Source organism: Podarcis pityusensis (assembly GCF_964106645.2).
Source record: "Podarcis pityusensis genome assembly, chromosome: 5".
In the NCBI taxonomy this organism is placed as follows: domain Eukaryota; kingdom Metazoa; phylum Chordata; class Lepidosauria; order Squamata; family Lacertidae; genus Podarcis; species Podarcis pityusensis.
This window is the reverse complement of record NC_138032.1, coordinates 45,127,702-45,149,926: the sequence shown is the minus strand read 5'-3', so window position 1 is coordinate 45,149,926 and position 22,225 is coordinate 45,127,702. Positions and strand designations below refer to the sequence as shown.

The following is a 22,225-nucleotide window of genomic DNA, read 5'->3' as shown; positions in this document are numbered from 1 at the left end:
GTAGCTTATATGAGATCCATAACAAGCAAGAATCCTGTAGCCTCCTGATGCTGTTGCATTTCAGCTTCTACCAGCCGAAGACAGCATGGCCAATGGTCAGGGAGGATGGTAGCTGAGTTCAACAATGCCTGGAGGGCCACAGGTTCCCAATCCCTACTGCAGTGTCTGCCCCTCCTTTGTCACAATGGGGCTCAATGGTTATATGCAATAGTATTGTTGGTGATGGGAGGGGGAAGGTTGTAGAGGCTGGGACCAATTAGAATATGAATGTCGTGCAGTTTTTAATCTTTTTAGAAAACCCTTAAAAGTAATGCTAAGCAGATGTTCAGAACAAAAAAATGCTAGCTGTCTTCCCTTTCAGAAGCACTCTCATCTTTGTCTAGCTGCTGTCAGACACAGGGAGCTCTGGTGTTCTTCCTATATGTACATATATCTTTTTTATTTGGAAATCTACAATATAGCTTGCCAGTTGCTTGCATGCTTCTACATTCCCTGCCGCCTGTGCTCTGCTTTGGCTCAACTGCTGTTGACAAGTGTGTGTGTGTGTGTGTGTGTGTGTGTGTGTGTAGGGGGGAAATGCTTCTTTTAAAAATTTACAACCAATTAGCATTCAGGGCAATCTGATTAAATGGCAATTGTGTGAATAGCTTGGTTGCACTTCAGCTGCTCCTTCAAAAAAACCAGTCATGGATAGAAATCTCACCACCCCCCTCACCAAGTAGGTCAGTTGCATACTATTTTAAAAACTGTATCTTGTGCCACTGCGGGAGCATATGGTTCCAATAGAACCATAAGCTCTATGCATTTTCTTATTCCAGATATTTTTCATCATTGCCTGTTTTTTGGCTCTTTCAATATTGGTTTGGCATGGTCAGTGCAAACTCTGTTTGGGGTAGTTGGGGAGTTCTGGAGTATTTTCCCTGGATGGAATTATTCTGTGGCTTTATTTCATTATACTGTCACCTCTGTTTCTCTTTATCCAGAGAAACCTCAATAGCTAGACACAGTATGTACATATTTGGTTTAGTGTTTTTAAACTTGCCATGTGTGAGCTCCTTCTAATGCATGAACTCCTTTTAAAATAAAAGCCTCATGGCAAAGGGTTAGCCAGGCCTCAGTTCCTGGAACATCTAAAATAACAATGTCTTTGAGCATACTGAACATGTGCAGAATGCTCCCCCCACCCCGTGCCAGTAAGTAACCAGAGTCAACCCTTGTACACTTGGTCAAGACTTTCAGAATGGAACAATACCTTCTCTCCCAGAGACAGAAGCTCATTCAAGAATGTGTGGCTTAATTTTCCATTTTACAGATGAATGAACTGAGGTACAGGGTTTTGCTACCAACCTAGTGTGATTTCCAAGTAACATTTTTACTGTTTCATGTGATGGCCTTGCAGGTGCATGCTGGGTATATTTGGACACTGCCCTGGATCTGCACTAGCTTCCATTCTGGCACAACTCAAAGTCAGGCAGGTCAAATAATACTTGAGAGTCTATTTATTTTGGTCACAAATGGTAGGTGTAAAGCTTAGCTTACAATTCAAATCTTTTAAACTTCAGTTCCCTCCAAAAGGTACTGAAAACAGAGGCTTTGGTGATAATAATTAATGTTTAGCTGATCACCTGCTTATTGACCAACTTAAAAATACATTTTAAAATTGGTTAATAAACCAACAGCTCTAGTCTTGGCTCAGGATAGAGTGGATTGAATTGAGGTGCTAAATTCACAGGGTGACCTCCAGTCTGTGTTTGTGCTGAAGTACTCTAATCATACCTTTGCCTTAAGAACAATGTCAGTGTCTATCTGGATGGCTTCAGTCCATACAGGACCCTGCTTAGCTTTGCAAATCCAGTTTTATTGCTGCACTACATACTCAGAGGGTCTTGTGGACAATGGTGCAGCTAAGTAATTTTAGATCCTGGACTCAGTGGTGTTGAGCCATTGGATGGGAGAATTAGATTGTCATGACATCAGTTGTGAAGCACACAAGTAACATTTCTCTTCCTCCTCCTCACTTGCTGTTCCATGCTTTACAACTGCTTCTACATTTCTGATAGAACAAGTATGGGGGACTTCCAGCTCTTTGGGCAGATTAGGCCCATCAGCACCCTGCCCTCACAGTGGCCAACTAGATGCCCATGGGAAGCCCACAAGCAGGACTCAGGTCCTGTGCAACAGTGCTCTTTCCTCCTGCAGTTTCCAGCAACTGGTGTTCGGGGATGTACTGCCAATGATGCTGTCATCATGGCCAATAGCTATTATCCTCCACAAATTTGTCAAATTCTCTTTTAAAGCTATCCAGGTTGGTGTCCATCATGGCCTTCCATGAGAGTGACTATGCGCCATGTGAAGAATTGCTTTTTAAAAATCTGTCCTAAAACATTCAACTTCATTGGATGTCCATAAGTTCTAGTGTTAACAGAGAGGTTTTTCTCCCTCTCTCATATCTACTTTATCCATGCCATGTGTAATTTTATAAACTCCCATCATGTAACCGTTTTCTCTAAACTAGAAGTCCCAAATGCTGCAACCTTTCCTCATGGGGAGTTGCTCTGCCACCTTGATCATTTTGGTTGCCCTTTTCTGAGCTTTTTTCAGTTCTGCAATATTCTTTTTCAGGAGAGGGGACCAGAATTGTGCACAGTATTCCAAACAAATGCAGTTGCAGAGTGTGCTGCCGATTGTTCCTCTGCAAGCAAGGCTTACGTTTGGCACCTTCAACATTTGGCACCAAATGCAAGCCCTACTGGAATCTGTTCCACTGATATACAGCAACCACAGTCAGACTATATAAACATCATAGCATAATCATGACTACTGGAATAAAATGAAGTTTGCTTCTACTTCCCTGATTTACTTGGCTATATGCAACATTGTGTTGTATAAAAGAATAATGCATTTTTTATTTTAAAATAATAATAATGAGTATTTGTGCCATGTACATGCCATGTAGTCCGTGATTACAGAATGTTTTTAAAATAAGAAAGCATCATCCCATTGCCAGGTTCCGATACGGAGCCTTTTTTTGCACAGCCCCTCACCCAGGATGTTCACTTAGGACCCTTCTGTGCTGCGGGACTGTAAGTGTAGGCCCTGAGATGCCTTAGGTGCACCATTTCTGTGAATCATTCCTATGTCAACAACTTCCCACTCCCCCCCCCATTTGTCTCAGTTGTTTGTATTATGCTTGTTAAAATTGCTAATAAGTTATTCAAAAACAAAGCAAAACCTTTCTGATTTAGACCAAAGTTACATAATCCCCTGCCTATATCTGTCACTAATGAAACTCTACCACAGGGATAACTTTGTGCCTTCTTATGCTCTTCTTTTAGCAACCTCCTTGGTTGTTTCCTTGCTGTGAGCTTTATGGAAATAGTTCCTCTGTGTGCACATTAAAAAAAAAAAGCTGTTCAGTATTTGCTGGGCCATAAAACTGCTTCTCTGTATTTCTAATGCCTCTTCTTCTGCTTTTCTTATTTCTCTGCTGCTTCTTTTCTTGGACTTTGAAGTCTGGATGTCCAGCTTATCTGATTCTCCAAAGAAGGTTATTGCAGGTACTATATTGTTTTTATATACAAATTTGTGCTTGCTCTCTCTGGTACCCTGGATATCAATTACAGATCTCTAGAATGGGAGATGGGGAGAGAATGGCAGGCTATAGGCAGATAAGTGGCATGGGATCCCTACTCAGGGATAGATTGGGATAGACCTTTGACTAACTATATGGATCAACCGTTTGGCCACTAATCTAGATGGCTTTAAAATAATTGGACAAGTTCATGGAGAGGGCTATTGAAGTCTATGAGCCATGATGGCTATGCTCTCCATCCACAGTTGGAGGCAGTAAAGCTTCTGAATACTAATTGCTGAAAACCACACAAGGGGAAAGTGCTTTTGTACTCAAATTACGCTTGCAGGTTTCCCACAGGCATCTGATTCAGCACTGTGAGAAAAGGATGCTGGACTAGATTGGCCATTGGCAGTGCCCCCCCCCCCCGGGAGTATTCCAGGGTACGCACCCCTTTTTGTTGTTAAAAAGTGTGGCACTTACCTTAACAACTTCATGGCACCTATTTTCCTAGAAAAAAAGCACTGGCCATTGGCCTGATCTAGTAGGCTCTTCTTAAGCCTGTATGTCTACTGACTGGCAGCAACTCTCCAGGGTTACATACAGGGGTCATTCCCAGCCTGCCCTTGAGGTGCCAGTGATTCAGCATTGAACCTTATGCAAACTCAACCACTGAGAAGTGGCCTTTGCCCAAGATATAAATAAGTTTCTGTATGAAGTTCCTGGTCTTCTAAACTACTTAAACATACAACCTTAACTCCAAGATGATCAGTTCTACCTTTCATCTCCTATATTGCAGATCCTCCACTGGCTTATTTACTTGCTTCAGTGTTCCAGAATTAATGCTGTTTGCAGCCTCCTATACCAGTTGTACAGTTTTGCTGTATACCAAGAAAATCGACCAACTATTCTTTGAGCCTTTCCAATTATTTCAGCAAGTTTCATTTTAAAGTTATGTCTTATTTCATGTTCTATTCCTTTTAACTTGTCCCTTTGTTTTGCTATCTGTTCAGTCCTCACATTTGTGTTTGTCTACAGGCTGGCTAGCACAAGCCTTGTCAATCCATTATTTTCTCAATCTGCATTTGGCATTTTACTTGTCTGTTGTATCCATTCATGCACTAAGCTTCCCATCTTGTCTCTTTGTCTCCTCTAACATATTCTCAGATTTCTTTCTCTCCCTCCCTTTTTCTTCTTTCCCCATCAGTCTCCCACCCCCTCTCCCTCTCAATTCTTTAGGTGAAAGGTGATTTCTATCTTCCATCATACTCTTGAGTATTTGGATTTTACTATGGCAGTTGTTAGTTTTTAAGAAATGGTATTATGATCCACTGTAATGCTGTCTCTTGATATTCTTCTGTGTTTTGCCATCATTCTCCTCAAGAGACCTGTATGAAGACAAAGAAGCATTAGAAGCAATTATGTAAATATATATTCCAAAATTAAAGTGGACCAAGGGTATTAATCATTCCTCAGGCCTTTAAGGGTCATTTTAAAGAGTACCCATCTAATGACAGTTGCATTTGATGATGTCCCACATGGATACACCTGAGAAGTCAATTACAGTAAATGTGATAGTCAACTGTTTCTTTAAAAAATTACAAATGGGACATAGTTTACAAATTATACTGCACAAATCCTAGCAGTGTTGACATAACCTATTTCATAATGTCCTGAACAAAATTTCCCTAATCCACTTCACATTTCCCAAGAAAAAAGTGTTAAAGCGATTTCACAATCCCTAAGTTAGTTCTGCAGCATGGTGTAACTATATAAATAATATTCACCATATCCACAATACGATGACAAATCTCTTGAATCTCCTCCCCCCCATTTAGTTATTCTGCTTTTCCTCAGTAAACTATCCAAATCGGCTTACAATAAACATTAAGACAGTATCTTTTTCCAAATTTATCATACAACTGTTTTTGGAATACAGTACTATACACAGTTCTTGTATAATCTCCAAAAAAGAGATTATAGAGCTTGAAAATGTGCAGAAGAAAGTGCTTGGGGCTGGGGGCAGGGACAACTCCCCTTTGAGATAAAGTTACTGTAATGGGGAGGCTTCTTGGTTAAGGGAGGGGAGGGAGGTAAGGGTCTGGAGATTATAGAGGTTTGTACAATTATGCACTATGTGAAGAAAGTGGATAGACAGATGTTTGCCTCTCATATAATACTAGTAGTCAGGGTCCTCCAATGAAGTTACATGTTGGGAGGTTCAGGAGGAAAGACAAAAGCAAGTCCTTCATGCAGCAGATAGTCAATGGAATTCCCTACCACAAGATATAGTAATGCCCACCAACTTGAATTTCTTTAAAAGGGGATTAGTCAAATTCATGGAGAATGGCTAATAGTCATGTTAACTGTATACTGCCTGTATGCCTCTTAATATCTTGCAAAGTTAGACTGCTTGCAAAGGTAGGTACTCTCAGGTGACCAGCAAGCTCAGGAGCAACAGCATTTAGGGTGTGGCATATGGTGCTTCCTTCCTGATGAACCCATTTTTAAAGGCCTGTGTGGAGCTGACTTGCCTACCGAGTGATTCGTTTACCTATGAGAGTATTTATAAAGTGCCATCCCATAAGAAAAATATAATGATGGTGTACAATGAGGGATGGGAGCTTGGGGTGGAATAAAATAGAAGCCTGTCTGAAGCTTTCATGCTAGGTCCTGAGAAGCCAAGGAATGCAGCTGTATCTGGCCACCTGCCCACAGTTTCTTCTTATTTCAAGAAACGGGGGCTACCTGGAGAATACAGAGAGGTTATGAGCATCAGGGTTGGTGGACTAGAGTGTGGACAGAACTGAGCATATTTTAATTTTAAAAGGGAACAGGGCCTTTTAAAAAAGTTTGGAAACCACTGTCTATAAAAACTGTAGAGGGCTAATACAGAGGCTAAGACTTGCTCATTAGTATTATGACACATCTGGCCTCCTGACTGTGGCCACTTTTCAACTCTCCCTCTCTCTCCTCTCTCTCTCTCTCTCTCTCTCTCTCTCTGTGTGTGTGTGTGTGTGTGTGTGATGTTTCTAGTTCTCATTTTTGTTGAGACTTGACAGTGTGTGAGGGCTTTTGTTTGCTTAATCTTCCAGAAAACTTGCCGTTTTCTTGGAATTATTTCATAACCTCCCATTGCTAGCTGCTTTTTTATTTGTGTGTGTGTGGCCTGTGGGGGTGTGGTAGTACATAGAGATGGACTAAGAGTATAGTCATAGTCTGACTGAAAGTAGGGAAGCTTCAACACCCCCTCATTCGGCTCGAAAATCAGCCATGTTTTGTGAGCTTTTCTTCATTGTACTTGCAGAAGCTTGAGAGTTGAAGGATGCTCACAAAATCTTGATGTGACTGACAAAAATCCATGGAGACATAATGTTCTTCACACACTTCCAAAGAAATTTTTAGAATACTGAATGCCTGCCAGTGGCTTGGGTATATGTGTGGTAAAAAGCGAGCTATGCTGAAGACCCTCTTGTCCCATCAGTCTACATAGGTGCGTTGACCTTGGGCTTGCTTCAGCTGTTTCTGTTGCCACAGACCTTGCAGCTCAAGGTCATGGGTGCAAACAGCAACGTTGGCACTAATTACTTTGAGCTACAAAAAACCTAGTAAGCACAGCCTTGAGGAAGTGGGATTTGGGTGGGTGAAGCTGCCAACAGAATTGAAGCAAGGGGCCTGCCAGAGGTGGATTGTGCTTGAAGTCATTTGAGCAGGGGTGCTTGCATATTCTTCAAATACTCATTACTTCCGTAATTGCAGTTTATCCACCCATGCTTTTTCATTATTCATACATGTCAGGTGCTGGCACGACACAAAATAGAATTGCTTTTGCAGAAGTAGGATGTTCTGTGCCATCTGAGCTATTGATTGCTTTCCATTATAAAAGAGAGCATTGCTACATGCTGACCACCTTGGTTACCGTTGATAACCTTCCTCCGCACCTGCTTTTACAATGTGGCATTATGCCTCAACACCACCTTTGATACTGTTTTGAACGGTGTCTCATTTGAAGGGTAAAAGTGACAGCCTTCCTCACTCACCAGCTGCAGCTTCAAGCCAGCTGTGTTGATGAAGAGCCCTGATATTGCTGACACCCAGTGCTCATTGTGATGAGTGGAGCTTTCAGAAGCAGGAATGTTGATAACAAACTTACTTCAAATTGTCTTTGTGTGCTTGTGCTTTTAGACTTACCATGTTTGAAATATGGTCGACAAACTACTATAAACACCTATCCAATTCTAACCTCTCCTTGGTGACTACATTCTTGACAGCATTTTTGCTACCCTCACTTCCTTATCATTGTTGGTTTGGCTGTTATGTAGATGGAAAATTTGATACTGTAGAAGAGTTGGAAGTGACTTTTATGTTTATTGAAGTGAAGTTAGTTTGTGGAAAAAGCCATCTAATGAGGCAGTATTCAGAGTTCAGATGACAGTTTGGGATTGCTTGGTGTAGCTCACAAAATGAAAACAGCATATGCCAAGAAAAAGAGTTCTTGATCAACTTCTTGCATTCATTTGGATACTGCTGATTACCCTGTCACTCACAGATGAACGTTGGGAACTACTACAGTTCACTCAACAGGTTGTTGCTAGTACTGGCTTAGAATTTCATACACACCTGCTCTCCTCTAAAGGGACATGTAGATAAGGAATAAATTAGGAATTAATTTTGGCACCATATGGTATATTAGCGTGGTTAACCTTTATTGGTTGATCAATCATGTTTGCTGTAAACAATGTCTGCCATAACAATTGTTTTAGTTATATGACCTTCTTTTTACCTCTAGCTTATCAGTATGAGATCTCTGGTTAGGTTAGCATAGTATTATATGCATCATTCTTATGGCACCCAGTTGATGGCTAGAATGCCTATATGCCATTCATGCACATGCATCCCAGATTAATCTGGAAACATTTGAGTTCTAATAAATTAGAGCCTGGCTGATACTACCATGCGATGTTCCAAAGCAATGAAGTGTTGATGGCTAGAATGGCTTCCTGGAGCATGTGCTAACCTTGCCCATTGCATAGCACACACTTTCTCACCCTGAACATAATAAGTTAGGGATTTACAGTTGGCACTAGAGCCTGCTCCTGTGGGTGTACATCTTGCAGGGATCAAGACAGATGTGAGAAGAGTTAGTCTTGCCTCTGTAAGAGGCATATTTTCCCTTGTCTTAAGTTCTAAGAAATATTGGGGGAGGGGGTTGCAGGGAACAAACAATCTGGATGGCATTGAAAGGAAAAGACAGTCTGAAAAATTAGAGACAAAGATTTGTCCTTGGATTTTGCGTGGCTAACACTGAAGGCCATGTGTGCCTCATTAGGCGCGGCTTTGGTTTAGAAAACTCAAAGCTCTTTCAGGTATCAAATTATGTCTTTCAGCAGTTTAATAGAAAGCAAAGTTTGCAGCCCATTGGATACTTTTTTGTGTATATGGCCATGGGAATACATACAACTGCCTAGGTGTGAGATGGAGGTTGAGAAAGGGAGGCTTGCACCTCTAAAATGTTAAGACTCTGAGCCAAATTCTCTCTCTGTTTGGCACCGTGCAGTATTACCTGGCTGCATTTGTTGCGATGGCAAGATGCAGGCAATTGGAGCTTCAGTAAAAGTCCATGTGTATGAGCAGCCTTTTGCAGGAAAAAAGTTAAATGAGAGGAAATTACTGTATGTAAGCCATTTGAGAAAGCAATCTCCCCACCCCCGGTCTCTTCTGTATTTAATGCTCTCATGCCAAAAAAAATTGTTCTTTTTACTTGTCTTCCCTCCGCCTCCCCTAATTCTGCCTCTGCTCACCAGTTCTCCCCTGCAAATACACCCTGGGCTGTTCTTATCCCCTTCCTTTCCCCCTTCTGGCTAGGGGGAAAGATGCCTGTGGGGAGCTGTTTTCTGGAGAGAATCAGTAGATGGGACATCTCTCCCTTCCAGCTTTCTCCACATTTATGTTACCTCAGCAAAAGTAATTTGGAAGAACTGTGGCTGCCAAGATGTAAAAGTTCTGCCCTGAGTGCACTTTGAGAACACTTGAACTGAGCATAGAGAGAACACCTGGTCTAATAGTTTCCTGCTCCTAAACATCTCTAAACCAAACTGCCACCTTTAGGAATGTTCTTCCACTCTTCAATCCTGCCTTCTCTTTAAAAGATCAGCCTCTATCCCTTTTCTATCTCAAAGCACAGCTAAAAAAATCCACACTTGCTTTGGCCAGTTGAAATGGGTCAAGTGCCAAAGTATTTAGGTGTTCTCCAGCTGTTGGGGAACTTGTGTCTGGCAGCTTCTTGGATGCCCTCCAAGTGGTTTCACACATCTGTGTGTGGAATACCATTGCCTTAACTTTTTCTACCTGTAACCTAGTTGATTGGAGTCTGTAGACTGTGAGCCAATTTTCCAAGAAGTTGAGGTGGTTGGGGAAAGGAATCTGACTTCACCCTTTCCTCTGTCTCAACTTTTTCTTGGCTGAATGTCATCTCTGAAACCAACAAATCTAAAGTGATTGAGGGTGGAGAGCCTGGAGAACTAATGAATTTCTCTGATTAGAGATTTTCAAAAGAAAAAGACATAAAAGAAGGCAAGGCCAGAGATACGACATGAGCACTCACTGTGTCAAATATCAGTGGGACTAGAGAATCGCCACTTATTTTAAGTTACTAGTCTTGCTAACTGTGTATTGGACAGATCCCCATTAAAGCACCTGCTGCAATTTAAAATGGAGAATTGGCTAACCTTTGTAAAATTGGTTGTGAATAAAAACAAACAAACATTAGATTTGGCAGGGGGGTCAGTAGAACCAGATGAAAAAGGACAGGCAGACATGGATAAGGATAAAAATGTATGGAGTATAGATGGAACTAGAATCAAGAAATTGATCCCATTTGCAGCTTCAATGGATAATACTTGTTACCTTGTTTCTGTGTTGCTTATTGTACCACGTTGAAGAAAAGGCTGGATGAAAGTGAGCAATGCCACTTCCTCTTTAAAAATATTACATACTTTAAATAGGGGTTTTTGCATACCCTTAGTCAGAACAGGGTGGCGCTGTGGTCTAAACCACTGAGCCTCTTGGGCTTGCCGATCAGAAAGTCGGTGGTTCGAATCCCTGTGATGCGATGAGCTCCAGTTGCTTGGTCCCAGCTCCTGCCAACCTAGCAGTTCAAAAGCACGCCAAAAAGTGCAAGTAGATAAATAGGTACTGCTCCAGTGAGAAGGTAAACAGCGTTTCTGTGCGCTGCTCTGGTTTCGGTGTTCCGTTGCTCCAGAAGCGGTTCAGTCATGTTGGCTACATGACCCGGGAAAACTGTCTGCGGACAAACGCCGGCTCCTCAGCCTGTAAAGCGAGATGAGCACTGCAACCCCAGAGTCATCTGCGACTGGACTTAATTGTCAAGGGTCCTTTACCTTTACCTTTTTTTAGTCAGAACATCCTCAAAACTAGCCAGGTTAAACTTTTATTCACAGGATAGCTTGACATTTCAGCAACAGATGGAGGAACAGCAATAATCTGAGGAGTGTGTTGTAGTTAGGACTATGCTCAATGTTCCCCAATTCCTAATTAGACGAAGTGCCCCATATTCTAGATTGGACTTTGGTGGGAATTTTTACACTTTCCTGAAGTTGTTCACTGCTGTTGTTTCCATATTGGTTGCTGTCCTGATACTCCCTCTTTCTCATTTCTATAATGATATAAGCCAAATCATTAATTGCATAAGATGATGAGCCGATTTGATTTGGCTGCATGTTGCTGACATCATTGAAGGCAAATAAAGCCATTTCAGAGTAAGGGCATGCTTCCTACATAAGCAACTGCTTTAGCTCACTTTTGAAGAAATTGCCTGAAGGGGAAGTGCCTTTTTAATGTGCGGGGTGTGTGTGTGAGAGAGTTTTTTCATAAAAATGTTTCTCCTTTCAACTCTCCAGCCAGCACAGCTCTAAATGTAGTTCATGCTCCTATTGACTTGACCATGAGGAAGGTAGCCATTTGAGTACAGATGGATCATATTTTTTGTTTCAGTTATTTTGTTTAATTAGGTTAAGTGGATTGTGATTTCGTGAAGTAATATAGGAAACATAAACTGGGTAAATTAAGAAAGCTCCCATTTATCTAGAAACCTAAATGGCTGTTCAAGATGTAAAGTAATATATTATCTGAGGAAACTATTTAATTGCTGGCAATCATGTCTATGTTACAGACAGTCCTGGCATTCATGTATATGTGTATGATTCTCTTACACACCCACACCCACACCCACACACCCCTAGCCAGCAGCCTCAGTGGCCAACCAGATGTATATGGGAAGACAAGAAGAAAAGTATGATTATTGCTTGTTTGATAATCTGTGTATTCCTTGCATTATATTTTCTATATGGAAATGACTTCAGTATAGAAAAACTCCCAGCTTTTGAAGACATTATTTTAAGTATGTTCTCTCAAAACAACATTTAATAGAAACAATGAGAGAGGGTTGTTGGGCTTAATCTTTTGTTAGGAATCCAGTCTCCTAAATAGCTTATTTTTAATGAGCTTTGTGATGTTGAAGGGTGCCCCTGAACACATGCATACGTTTTCCATAGAGGAGTGGAGAGTGCAAATTCCCCTAGACTAGTGATGGTCAAACTTGGCCCTGCAGCTGTTTTGGGACTACAATTCCCATCATCCCTGACCACTGGTCCTGTTAGCTGGGGGTGATGGGAGTTGTAGTCCAAAAACAGCTGCAGGGCCAAGTTTGGCCATCACTGTCCTAGACTGATTTGAATCCTAAGCACTCTCTCTTTAAAAAGAAACCAGTAGAAATTTCATCTCAACTAGCCTGGTCTTTTTTTCACGATTGACAATGGAACTTAATAATACCACGATTATTCTCGTCCCCCTCCTCCACTGGTGCATTCACATTTGTATTTCCTCTACTTTAATCGGGAGAGTCAAAGAAGGGCAAATGTCTTTTGGGAACCTTCCTGCTAAGTGTCGGAAGGAACTCAATCCATGTTAAATTAGACAGTTTGGATGAGTCAAGTCTCCCTCCCTCCCTCCCTCTCTCCGTTTCTCTCTCTTTCTCTAGAAGCTGTCCATCCTATAAATAAAATCTTTTGATAGATGGAACCAATTAAACATGTCTATGGAGAAGTTTTTTTTTACAAATGCTGCACGAAAGAAGAATATTTTTCTCTGCTCTGAAACAATGAAGGCTTCTTTTTCCTCTTTTTCTGTAGAATTGTGGATTGTGATAGCTGGAAAGGGTTTTCTAATTGTAGCCTCTTCCCAGTCGTAAAATACGTATTGCTTAAGATGCTGTGATAGATACATCTTTGCAGACTTGGTCTTTAAATATGTACCATATTGAAGGTGGGCAACTAACTTTACCCTTATTTGAGTTTAATATACTCCATACTATACTACAGATTATACTTTACAATGCAATGCCTTTATTAGACCAGTCAAAATGTTGCTAAAGAACAAGTTTGAGAGAGGAACTTGACTGTCTCTGTCTCAATGTGTATTACAGCTATTCTCTATTTTGTTTAACAAAGTAAAAGTGTCTGATTAACATGCATAGCTTCCCATATTAGTCAGTCAGTCAGTCAGCAGTTCGTTGTCCAGCCCAAGCTGACCAGATCTTTGGCTGGAGGTGAGAATTCTCTTTCATCACAGTACCGTGCTGGATGTATGCCATAAATTACAGGTCTCTAGGGAACTTACTTGCACCAAGCTGCCCCTAACTAAATTCTTTCTCCAATATTTATATTTGTTTTTCTCTTTATCCCAGTTTTTGGCATGCAAGGAGCACCCAAGCAGCTAAAAACCATCACCAGAACTTTAAAAATTTGCAAAATATATAATACATTAACCGCAGCTTCTCTCCCTCCTTATATGGTTTATTATCTTTTAAACTGGATGAGGACTGGATAGACCTTTAAATGGAGGTCTGTCCTCTGTCACCACCGTAACTACTAGTTATGTGCTGGTTTTCCAGATGTAACTTCCTAGTAAACATGCATAGGTTTCCACTGTTAGCCAGTGATATCACCCTTGCAAGGAGTAAGGAGGATTTTGACATCTATTGTCCGGTAAAGTGACCGGACCACTGATAATGAGGTGTCTTGTGAGCCCAGGTGGGGATATTCAAGAAGCATGCCATCCTGTGCTTGGAGGTAATGCCCCTTTTGATCCACACATCAAACTGAATGCAATCTTGTAAATGTCTCTCATGAAGCTTAATGATTGCTAGCTCATTTGAGAACAAGTTTTGGCTTCCTTCAGGGTTTTCTTTTGTTCATGACGTGTGTGTGTGTGTGTGTGTGGAGTCCTGGGTGGGGGGAAGAGCCCTGGCTTAAAAAATGCTTTTGTAGCACATATTTCTTCTTGCAGGCGCCGAGGAGTAATGTACAGGGGCAGATTTTCCTGTGGGTGTTTAGAAGTGGGCGGGGAAGGGCCTTGTTTATCTTCTGAGTGACTTATGAGCGAAGGGGCAGGCATGCTTCTGCAGCAGCTTGTTGCTATAAGGCAGGAAGGGTGAGCCTTCGTCCCTGGTGGCAGAACACACTTTTTTTTTTGTTCCTTTGCTTTAAAAAACAACCACCACACACACCTATACGATTAAGACTGAGAAAATGAACCAGAAAATATGGATGGGGTGGGTGAGATGGGAAGACTTTCACAGGGGGGAAGAAATAGGCCTGGGCATCGCTCAGCTGGGTGGCTGGGGAGTGGAGGCAGGGAGAAATAATCCAATGTAAGCATTTTGTGTTGGTTTAGAGAACTTTGAAGAATGACTCTTACTATGCGAAGTGTTGTGGTTTTTTTTACAGCTGCACAAAAAAAAGATGACTCTGTATGTACATCTCGGTTTAACAGGGGGACACACTGGGGGGGGGAGTTTTATTTGGAAAGAGCTTGAGCAGCGGAGCAGAGGGGAACTGTGTAAGCAGGAATCTGGTGCTGTAATTCTTCTTCTTCTTCTGTTTCAAGTAAACAGTCCTTTGCGCCCTCCCCTCTTCCCTTCCTCCACCCCCACCTCCCTTATTCAACACGGCTCATGTGTTTTCTATTTAAGGACTGCAGCGTGAGGCAAATATGATTGGCGTCCACAGCCCCCCTTTTGACTCTTAGCTTGAGCCTGTGAGAGCGAGGCAGGAGCTCAGCCTATGACGGGGAGAAGTTGTGGACTTGGGTGTTTTTCCGCCCTCCCATTTAGCGAGGCAGCCCTGGATTTCAAACCCCCCACCTTTTTTTTTATGCTGGTTGTGACCGAGATGGATTTTTCTCTCTGAATGGGAACAAGGATGGTGTGGCAACCATGTTGGAAAGAGGTTTATTTTCAAACTCCATCCTGCAGCTTGCTATCTAACAATATGCTGTTGTGTTAAACTCTTGGGTGGTTTTTTCCCCCCTCCCCCTTCTCCCCTTTTCAACCAGTCTCCAATGTTCTTCTGTACTACTCAGCTGTGGGCCAGAGGAAACTTCTTCTATATGGCCAGCCATTTGGGGATATGCCGCGAGCCAAGGTTGTATTCTGATTGGCTTGGCATTGGTGACAAATCAGCCTATCATGAGTCGGATGGACAGAGGTCGCTCTCGAGGAGCCATGGCTGGAAGCTGGCTCACAGCTTGCTTTTTCCCTTCCCCAGGTGCTGACGCTAGTTCTGAACCTATGATCCTGGACCAGTATGTGGTGGTGTCTAACTATGAGAAACAGGAAAACTCGGAGATCAGCCTGCAAGCTGGAGAGGTGGTGGATGTGATAGAGAAGAATGAAAGTGGTAAGACATACTCTGAAAGAAATATATATGTACTTTTCTCCATTCTCCCTCCAGTCCTTCATGTATCTTATGTATTGCATCTGGTAGAGTGCCTGACTCGAGGTGGGATTTCTCTCTTCTCTCCCCCTGCCCCCACCAGTTGGTTTGGGCTTGGGGCCAAAATATTGCCTTTTGCTGTAAGAATGTATTCCAAGCCTGTACATTAATTACCCAATATACATTAATGGAAAGTCTTGGGTTGTGGAGGAGGGGGATGTACACAGCATATGCTATGTATTTACTAAGAATGATACCGTTTCTCTGCTGGAAAAGATCTCAGTATTTCCATTACTTGCCACTATTTTTGAAGGATTTATTGGATGGACTATTTAAAAATATTCCTCTGGGGATGAAAACCTGGCATGGCAGTTCAACCTTTCACCCAATCACAAAGGATTGAGAGGTGGTAGGATCTTTATAGATTATATGGCAGTGAAAGGTTTAAAGTGCTTTTAAAAGTGGTTGTGTGGGTAACATTTGCTTTTAACTGATATAATTCATTTTCGAATAAGTATTATCGTTGCTCAGTGAAGTAATTCATTCTGAGTGTTTCACTGGCTAACAGCAATCTGTCTTCTATGTTGTAATGAGATGTATCTAGTAGTTTAGACCATGAACAATGCAATTTGAACTGAAACCTTCTAGCAAGAGACCACAGAGATTTTAAAATACACACTTATAGTCTCCAATTAATAAAATGTATCAATCCAAGACTGTATATGTAACAGATAGAAAGTATTGGTGTTCATGTGTGACCTTTTGGAAGCCAAAGACTGGGTTCCTTTTTTAAGGGAGAAAAGCATCAAAGCTCTTCAGGCAATTCCTAGATTTTGTTTCTCTACATAGCAGTTTTAAATAAGCTATCAGACAAAACAAAAATGTCCAAAGTCTTGAATACATGTTACCTGGCAGTTTAGAGTTAACCTTCAGTCAAGTTTCTGTCTCTTCATCCACCTTCACACTAGCCATTCTTTCTGACCTCCCCCTGACTTTACCCACCTGACTTTACTCCACCACTGGCATTTCCCCTTGTTGGAGGACAAAGCTGTGCCTTCCAGGCAGCCTTCCCTGTGACCCCTAAGCTAACAGGCTGCTCTTGGGTGTGGTAGATGTTGTCCCATCACCACTGTTGCAGTAAGATTCAGTGGTCAGTGTGGCCAGCTTCTCCACATGAGCTGGGTGTGTGTGCTCTTGTCATTTGCCACACACAATAAAATACCTTGGGGTCAGCTCTGAGAAAAGTTGGAAGCTTATTGGGCAACTAGTGTGGTAGGTTGAGACACTCTGGCCAAGGGTTTAAAACATGGTTTCCATTATCTTCTACAGAAGACTATAGTCCCAGTACTGTGGTAAAGGTGGGAGTGTAGCTCTACAGCATCCCCCCCCCCCAACCCAGTGCAGGAGCAATGACTTAATCTGCTGGAGTTCCAGGGTGGTTGATGGTCTGTCCTTGCTCAGACAAGTGAATGGGGACAAGCTTGTTTGTAAGAGGCTAGCACAGAGGAAATAACAGAATAAGGGAAATAATCAAGCAGAGGCTAGATGCTGTGTTTTTCTTTGATGAGGTTCCTGCTTCATGCTAGTAGTTTAAATGGTAACACTCAGTGCTTTTTCCCCTAAAAAAAAGTTTAGGGGTACTCTCATTTTCCTACTCATATTGAAATACTGCCCCTTAATGAGGCCAAACTTAGATTCACAAAATGTTTAGGGGTATGCGTACCCTTGCATCCCCCCAGAGAAAAAAGCACTGGTAACACTTCATTGGAATATTGTTTTTGCCCTCCTAATCATAAGCTACAGGCTGTCTTTTCAGTTGGCTGAGATCTCTTGTTAAAGCTCAGTGTGTTATGAGTCGAGCCTGTGCAGTCAGAAGTAATCCCCAGTTCAATAGAGCATATTCACCACAAGTAACTATGCATAGGATCAACACAGCAGCCTCCATTATCGAACTGTCCTTGGGAGGCTGTCATAATGAGCTTCTACACTTCAAAAGTGACCACTATACCATTATACAATATTCCAGAATAAAGGATTGATTAGAGTCATTATCAGCAAACCAAGAGTCTACTAGCCACTATCCATAACATAACTGATGCATACGGCTATGTTCAAAACATACAGGAGGCAGAGTGAGGCAACCACCTCAGGTGGTGGATGCTTGGGGGGTGGGGACAACAGCAAGATGTTGGAGGAGGCAAAAGCTGTGTGTAATGTACAGCTTGCCCTATTACACGCCCCCCCCCCCCCGGCTAGCTAGCCTGCTACACTTGGATTCAGTGGAGGATGTTGTCCCATGACCACTGTTGAAGTAAGATTCAGCTAAGGCCGCATTCCACTACTCCTGGAAACTGTAGTTTGTCAAGGGTGTTGAGAATTGTAGCTCTGTAAGGAGCAAACTGTGGTTCCCAGGATTCTTTGCTGGAAGCGGTGTGCTTTAGATGTGCTTTAAATGTGTGGTGTGGATGTGACATTCTGCTCAGTTTCTGCGCATAGAGCAGAGAGAGGGTGCTATCTTTTGCGTTTGCCGCAGGAAGCACAATGTCTTAGTTTGCCCCTGCTAGGAAGCTGAATAGCAGAAGGCCCGGAAGTAGTGAAAAATTTGAAATGGAAAATTTTTGAAAAGTTTCCTATGCAAACGTGGGTAATTTGCACAGAACAATTTTCCTTGGAATTTTTTTAGTTTTGGGAAATCTCCTGATGTCCTAGAGAGGGATCGGATTTAGGGATCGGATTTATCTTACTTGTGTTTAGTAACCAAAGCTAAAACCTTTAGAATTGCCAAGGTAGCTTGATACTATGTTTGAAATGGGTGTGCATTTATTGTTGTTAACGAAGTTACAAAACTTGTTTTTCTGGAAAAAAACAAAACTAGAAGAATTTCTGCTGTGAAACATTTTCCACCCCCATCATAGCAGAGAAGTGAAAGTGAGAGAAGGCTGGACCAATTACAAATGCACATGTGTGAAATGAAGGGAGCATTAGGGAAGAGGTATGGGGGGCAGACACACAATGCTTTAAAATTAAACTCTTGCTTTGAGGGACAGAGTGATAAAGGAGGACAAAAATGGAAGGAGAAAGATGGGCGGAAGCCTGGTTATGGCAGCATCTTCCCAGTGTAGTGAGGGGAACCCTTAAAAGAATGACCATCTGGCAGCCAACTGGGCAATTCCAGAGAGCTTCTCCATCCCTTTATGGAGGGACTGTCTGACTCCCACTATTCTTCTGGTCTTGGCTATTGTTTCACATATAACAAACAATGAGGATCCAGAATGTCCAAGTAATGGAAGAAGAGTCAGACTCCAGGCAAACAAGGGAATTTGCTCTGGCACTTCTTTAGAATGTAAAGTCTGTCTTTCAGGTTGTTTCTTTGCAGTGAAACTGCCAACCATTTGTCACATGATTCACACACACATCCCCAATGGTCCTAAGTGGAAACTCTAGTCAAGATGCCACCTTTGTGTTAAATTCCGTTGTTTGTCTTTTTGTTGTGATCTATCATTTTATGGTGCAGCGTATTTTTCTTTTTCTTTTTTCTTTTCTTTTTCTGTACACTGCCTCTTTCTGCTGAGTAGCAGATAGCTACTGCACAGGGAGATGTGGATGAGTTTCTTGTGGCCATTGCATTGTTTCCATAGGCATGTAAAAGATAATTATTTTAAATATTCTTCCTCATGGCTGCAGAGGACTTGTACCTAAAGTCATCTTACCTTAAAAGTAAGGGAAAGAAATGCATTCTTTCCACTCAAGGCAGTCAATGCATCATACTCCACATTTTAAGATATATAGAAATATACTCTCTGGATATGACCTTTCAGAAGGTTTGCTTATGTGTGTGTTTTCTGGTGCAGTGTTTTTGCTAAAGAAAGAAGCAAGCGGCAAGGTGGATGAGTTTTGGAGGTTGCCCACTGATGTTGCGCAGTTTGGGGAGAGAGACTTGCCTCAAGGCCAAATCCATATTGGTGCATTAAGTTTTTTGAATGGCTCTGGCAGGTTTCACTTTTCAGCCTAATACAAAGCCAGAATGTTGGTCTAACTAATCTTATACTAGGCAAACTAATATAACAAAGCTTAGGGGACACATGATTATCATCTTGGAGATGATTGAGTGAACTTTGGTATCTTAAAGGGTCAGACTAGGCAAGGCAAAGCCCTGCCAGAATGAATACTGAACGAGTGTGAATGTGGTTACAGATGGGTAGCCGTGTTGGTCTGCCATAGTCGAAATAAAAAAATTCCTTCCTGTAGCACCTTAAAGACCAACTAAGTTAGTTCTTGGTATAAGCTTTCGTGTGCATGCACACTTCTTCAGATACACTGAAACAGAAGTTACCAGATCCTTCTATATATTGAGAAGGTGGGGAGGGGTATTACTTAGAAGGGTGGTGGGAATCGGAGATTGGCAGATAGCTGAGATGAGTGAATGTGTTAAGACTAAGCAGAACCCTGGCTGCATTTGCCCTGTAGCAGTTGATAAATAGGTCTTTACCCATATCAGAAGATGACTCTTAACTCTTCTGTAACCTTTCTGGAACTTTCATTTATTCAATAGGGAACATCCCATTCCCATAAACTAACTGTTGAGTTAGGATATGCCCCTAGAAGCAATCAAGAGAATTCTGTGGCACAGATTCCCCCCCCCCTTCTGTCACTGTTTTTGACATGCACTGGGTCTTGGACTGCAACACTAAAGAGATCTACTCAAAAGAAAGCCGTGTTTCATTCAATGAGGCTTACTCCCATGTAAGTTTGGCAAGGATCACTGCCTTACTAAATTTTGTTCTATTTGTCCTACCCACTTGTGTTGGAGGGGTACTTGACAATAATGGCTACAAAACATTTAGACTCCAGGAGTTAAGATGAGTACGGGCATGTTCTTCCTACAGCAGCCTTGCTTCCAGAAGTAAGTGTTGGCTACTGGGTCTGTTATGTGCTCCTCCTCCAACTTACCTGGTTGAGATAGTCTAGAAAGTGAGATAGTCAGTAGTCTTCAGTGGTCTTGTGTGAGCCTTGCTGACTTTTCCAGTTTGTTGCACAAGTCTTGTATACAGTTAAAACACTGTTGGTTAGTATATAAACAATTTGAGCTAACTTCTTGAGTAAGGGATTTAGACCACCCCAGTTCATTTTGGAAGGGTTTTCCTGTTTTGGTTGGTTATTGCCTGGCAGCAGGGAGTGCCATTATAGGATAAAGCAATATGCTTAATTGCAGCTGGAAGTGAAATGATTGGTACTAGTCGCTAGGTAACTGAGTTTTCATCACACCTCATTCCTTCTGAGATCAGATTGGAGAGGTTACAGTTGATCTGCGTGGAAAGTTGCCTTGTACTGTGCCAGAGGATTAGTTTTTAAAAGTGGTGAATGAGAAGTAAAATGAATCTTTATATGCCCATTGGGTATGGCCATGTAAAGTTAACTCTTCCCTTTCTCTCTCTCCTTGTCACTTTAACCTCCTGTCACACTCTATCAGCTGGAAGGCTGGGAGGATGCTAGATGGGAAGAGATCTGCTCTAGTTGTGCCTTAGGCTATAACACAGTGGCTGGAAAGCTGATATATTTCAGATGATCAAGCTTCAGCGAACAGTTAATTCTGTTGACATTCCTTTGCTCCAAGAAAGTAGAGAAGGGATTGTGAGGTGTTTAAATATCTGATGGGTTATGTGGGGCAGCTGTCTGGCTGTCCCAGGGCTGCCTTGTCCCAGAGGAAGAAATGCTATCTGGCTACCAGGAAAGTGCTTTGATTTGAGACTCTCTTAACAAAAAATATGAAACTGCTTATTATATCACTGCTCCAGGATGCTAGCTTTGCTTCCCCCCCCCCCCCGTCCTCTTTTAAGAGACAAACTTCCTTGTCTGCCTGCTTTGCTGGCTTGGCACTGGCATGGAGTTATTGAACAAGGACAAGTAATTGATGGAAAATAATATATTTATGATAACAGAGGTATTAATGCTGGAAGTGTCATTGTACAGTTCTTTGCCCCTCACAAACTTTAAACCAAGTTTGAGACTAATTGGTGTGCTGACTTCAGCCTTGTCCAACAAAGGCAGGTGAACTTGGAAAGGTGGGAGCATAAATAAATTTTGAGAATCCTTCACTTTCCCTAAGTGTGCTTGTCATAAGGACTGGATTTTTATAACCTAAGGCACTTGCAATCTGTTGGTATTTTCCGGTGGTATTCAACCACATGATGGGAAATTTAGGTTACACAATTATAGTTGGTGCTCCTGCACAAGAAGCCTGCTTCCCTGCCCACCTCAAATGTAATAAGGAAAATGATGGGGAAATGTACTGGAAGTGTGAGATAACAACTGCTTGATGCACATTGTATAAGTTCCCCACAAACTATTATAATCAATGCTTGATAAGCAGCTAATATTGTTCAACCTCCATGAAAACTTTGTCCAAACATATCAGAGTGAATTCTCAATGTACAGGTTGCCTAGAAGCAACCCTATTGTGAGCAGTGCAAATGGTTTACGCCAAGACAGGTTAGGTCTCATAAGGGCTGTATGTTGAATTGTTGGCAGAAGCTAGGACAGAGTAATGGGAGCTCACCCCGTTACACGGATTCGAACCGCCGACCTTCTGATTGGCAAGCCCAAGAGGCTCAGTAGTTTAGACCACAGCACCACCCACATCCTGCCAACCTAGCAGTTCGAAAGCATACCAATGCAAGTAGATAAATAGATACCGCTGTGGTGGGAGAGTAAACTGCATTTCCATGTGCTCCGGCATTCGTCATGGTGCTCCATGCAGCAGAAGTGGTTTAGTCATGCTGGCCACAGGACCCGAAAAGCTGTCTGTGGAAAAACACCGGCTCCCTAGCCTGAAGCGAGATGAGTGCCGCATCCCATAGTCATC

The 22,225-nt window shown here is 42.1% G+C and overlaps 1 protein-coding gene across 12 annotated transcripts in view; it reads left to right on the top strand.

The window, feature by feature from the left end:
• The window catches only part of SH3PXD2A (SH3 and PX domains 2A), a 259,093-nt gene that overhangs the window by 169,869 nt on the left and 66,999 nt on the right, over positions 1 to 22,225 (top strand). For 5 of the 12 annotated variants that reach the window (XM_081006148.1, XM_081006143.1, XM_081006149.1 and 2 more), the window contains 2 exons: positions 3,513 to 3,557; positions 15,196 to 15,327. In XM_081006148.1, the coding sequence (XP_080862274.1) occupies positions 3,513 to 3,557; positions 15,196 to 15,327 (177 nt within the window). The other 7 variants (XM_081006151.1, XM_081006150.1, XM_081006145.1 and 4 more) reach the window with 3 other exon arrangements.